Raw genomic sequence first — 3,043 nt, forward strand, 5'->3', positions numbered from 1 at the left:
CTTGTTTAATCTGTAATTTTAGATTAATCAAACTCAATTCGTATAATATTTAAAATTGGAAGAGTTGAAAAAGATCATAATTATCGTGTAAACCATTTAGTTTTGATACTATATAAAAGTTTTTAATATGAATGGAAGGAATGGATAGAAAATCATAATTGTATTATTATGATTTGAACTCTATATTACTTCATGTATAAGACATTACTATTTATAGAATATAATGACATATCGCGTAACTCAATTGATAAAAAAAACAGAATTAGCCAATGAATTATAACTCAAATGGTATAGTCTCCCCATATTCAATTAAGAGGTTACGAGTTCGAGTCTCCTATCTTTGATTAAAAAAAAAAAAAAGAACTAACTGTATATAGCTAACCAATTTTTTTAAATTCTTGATCTTGATCTTTGACATTTATATAAAAAGTAATTAAATTCATAAATAGTGAATATATTTTGAATGTATCGAATAACATCAGTAAAATTCATTTTTATTATTTTTTAATTAAAAAAGGTAAAATATAAAATTTCAAAAAGTAAATTAGTAAAAGTCCCCCAAATGATTCGGTGCCACGCGTCACACAAAGAAATGCTGCACAACGACAAAACATAAAATTAAATTAAAAAAAATAAAATGGCAAAGGTGGCGCGAATCTCCATACTTGACACTTCACAGTGACACTACAGTACTACACTCTCTACTCTCTCCACCTCCTCGATCTTGATCTCGATCTCAACTGAAATGGCATCCCCATCCCAAAACGCCGTCGTTTACTTCATGCGTGTGACCGGTGCACCGGAGTTCGTCGCCCGCCAGAGACTCGAGGTAATAATCTCTTTTCCTTTCTCAATTTTTCCTTTTTGGCTTTTTTTTCTTTGGATTTAGTTACTTTATGCGAAGAACATTTGCCTAATGAACAAACTAAGAATATAGTGGAGTAATGAGAACGAGAGATTGAAGAACCGAAAATGTAATTGATTTGAATTACTAACAATACAAAAACGTATCTGATGCAGTCATAGACTCATAGGACAGTATTTATAGGCCAAGACTCATTGGCAGCATTCAACAAATTTCTTGGCAAACTCAAGGTCACTTCAAGAGTGTCCTTGAATTTGAAGGGGGATGATAGAGATAAGCAAAATTAAGATTCTGTTACTTGGACAGATTCTGTTTCTCCAAAGTCTTAGACACTTTCTTGATTTGGCTAGTTTGGTATTTAGTGATTACAATATAGAAATTCAGTTTGGTTAGTCATTGGGTAAAAGAGTCTTAGCCTAATACTGTCCTATGACTCTGCAATAGATACGTTTTTGTATTGTTAGTAATTCAGATCAATTACATTTTCAGTTCTTCAATCTCACGTTCTCTTTACTCCACTATATTCTTAGCTTCTTCACCTAATTATTATCATATTTTGTGACATTTTTGTTTGTAACAACATTGATGGATTTTGTTAGGAATATGGAGGCAACGTGAATGAAGCTATTAATGCTCATTTCCTGCAATTGGATAGTAATGTTGATAATATGCCCACGTATGTATGAGTTTGACATAATTGCAATAGTTTTTCTTACTGTTTCCTTTCTTGGAACCCTAATTCTATCTTTGGATATTCATTGTGAATGTAATTGAGTTAGCATTTGGTTCTTGTTCTAAGATAGAAGACGGTGGGACAATAGAAATCGTACTTTAAGACATGTTTCTTGTGTCCTATTTGGAAAATATAGAAATTATCTTGAAAATTGTTTGGATATGGAGACAATTTTAAGTTTTTGTCTCGATCCCCTTCTTCGAGCAAGTTTTTGTTTCCTATATCTCTCTGTCTTATGTGTCTCAGGACAAACAGTAACCAAACACCAGTGTGTAAGAATGGTATGGGATATTTATAGATTTCATATTACTGTAACTTATGCAAACAACTGGAACCTAATATGATTTAGAATTTTAGATCCAGCTCATTTCATCACTTTTCATCAAGTAGAAATGTAGTCCAAGATCACATGCATTTGTTTATTGATTTATTTTATTTTCTTGTGAATGTGAATAAATTACTTAGTCAGAGGCAAAACCTTGGTGGTGGTGGTGGTGGTTCTCCGCAGTATATTCAGTCTAATGTGAATGACAATAATCAGAACCGTGGTTGGTCGCGTGGGGTAATGCCTTTCCTCAATGCTGCTAGAAGGTTTAGACCTTCACTACTACTTGATCCAAATTATAGGAGAGAACTCAGAGATTCATACAATGGGATTGGTGCAAGTAGTGATAATGTGCCGCGTACTGTTTCCACAAGTCAAAATGTAACCGGAAATTTGCATGGGACACATGATTATCACCATAATGACTATAATTTAGGACAGGCTAACACCTCTAAACATGTATCTGATAATGATGTCGAAGAAGCATTGATTCAGGCTGCAATTGAGGCCTCAAAGAATGATAGCAGAGAAAGGTCTACATGGGAACAACATGGCGATGTTAATGTATACCCATCTCATAAAGTTGACTCTTTCTAAATTATCTGTGGTTTTTTATGTTCTTTTGAAATTCTCCTTGACGAAGCATTAATATTTCAGGGTTCATTGGATGATGAAATTCCTCGTGATCATCTTCAACAAGAAGATGATGATTTAGCTCATGCACTTTCACTGTCCATAAAGGTTCTATTTATTGTTATTATTTATTATTATTTGGGACCATTATATTTGCTGCACTAGTTAGATCTTTATGATTCCTGGTTCTAATTCCAATCAATTTGAATATAGACTGCGGAGGAAGAAGAAGCAGTTCGGGAATTTATGGTTAAGGAAATAAGCAAGACACAGGAAAGCAACAGCAGCAGAAGCACAATGGAGGTGCATGTTTTCCAAGCTTGATACTCTTCTCATATCCACAAACAGACCACATGTGTCAATGCAGAGTTATATGCATACATTAGGTGGAATTGCATTTAAGATTCGAGGGCCATGGCCCTTCCAAGTTCCAAAGCTTACATAACTTCAAATTGCATATTTTTTTTTTTTTTTTTTTTTTAAAAAT

The 3,043-nt window shown here is 33.4% G+C and overlaps 1 protein-coding gene across 1 annotated transcript in view; it reads left to right on the forward strand.

The window, feature by feature from the left end:
- Positions 654–3,043, forward strand: part of LOC107624874 (plant UBX domain-containing protein 9) — a 5,066-nt gene continuing 2,676 nt past the window's right edge. The window contains exons 1-5 of the mRNA XM_016327345.2: positions 654–829; positions 1,465–1,541; positions 2,064–2,487; positions 2,581–2,664; positions 2,770–2,859. Coding sequence (XP_016182831.1) covers positions 746–829; positions 1,465–1,541; positions 2,064–2,487; positions 2,581–2,664; positions 2,770–2,859 — 759 coding nt within the window. The 5' untranslated portion in view covers positions 654–745. The remainder of the gene's footprint in view (positions 830–1,464; positions 1,542–2,063; positions 2,488–2,580; positions 2,665–2,769; positions 2,860–3,043) is intronic.

Source organism: Arachis ipaensis, chromosome B02, assembly GCF_000816755.2.
Source record: "Arachis ipaensis cultivar K30076 chromosome B02, Araip1.1, whole genome shotgun sequence".
Classification (NCBI taxonomy): Eukaryota; Viridiplantae; Streptophyta; class Magnoliopsida; order Fabales; family Fabaceae; genus Arachis; species Arachis ipaensis.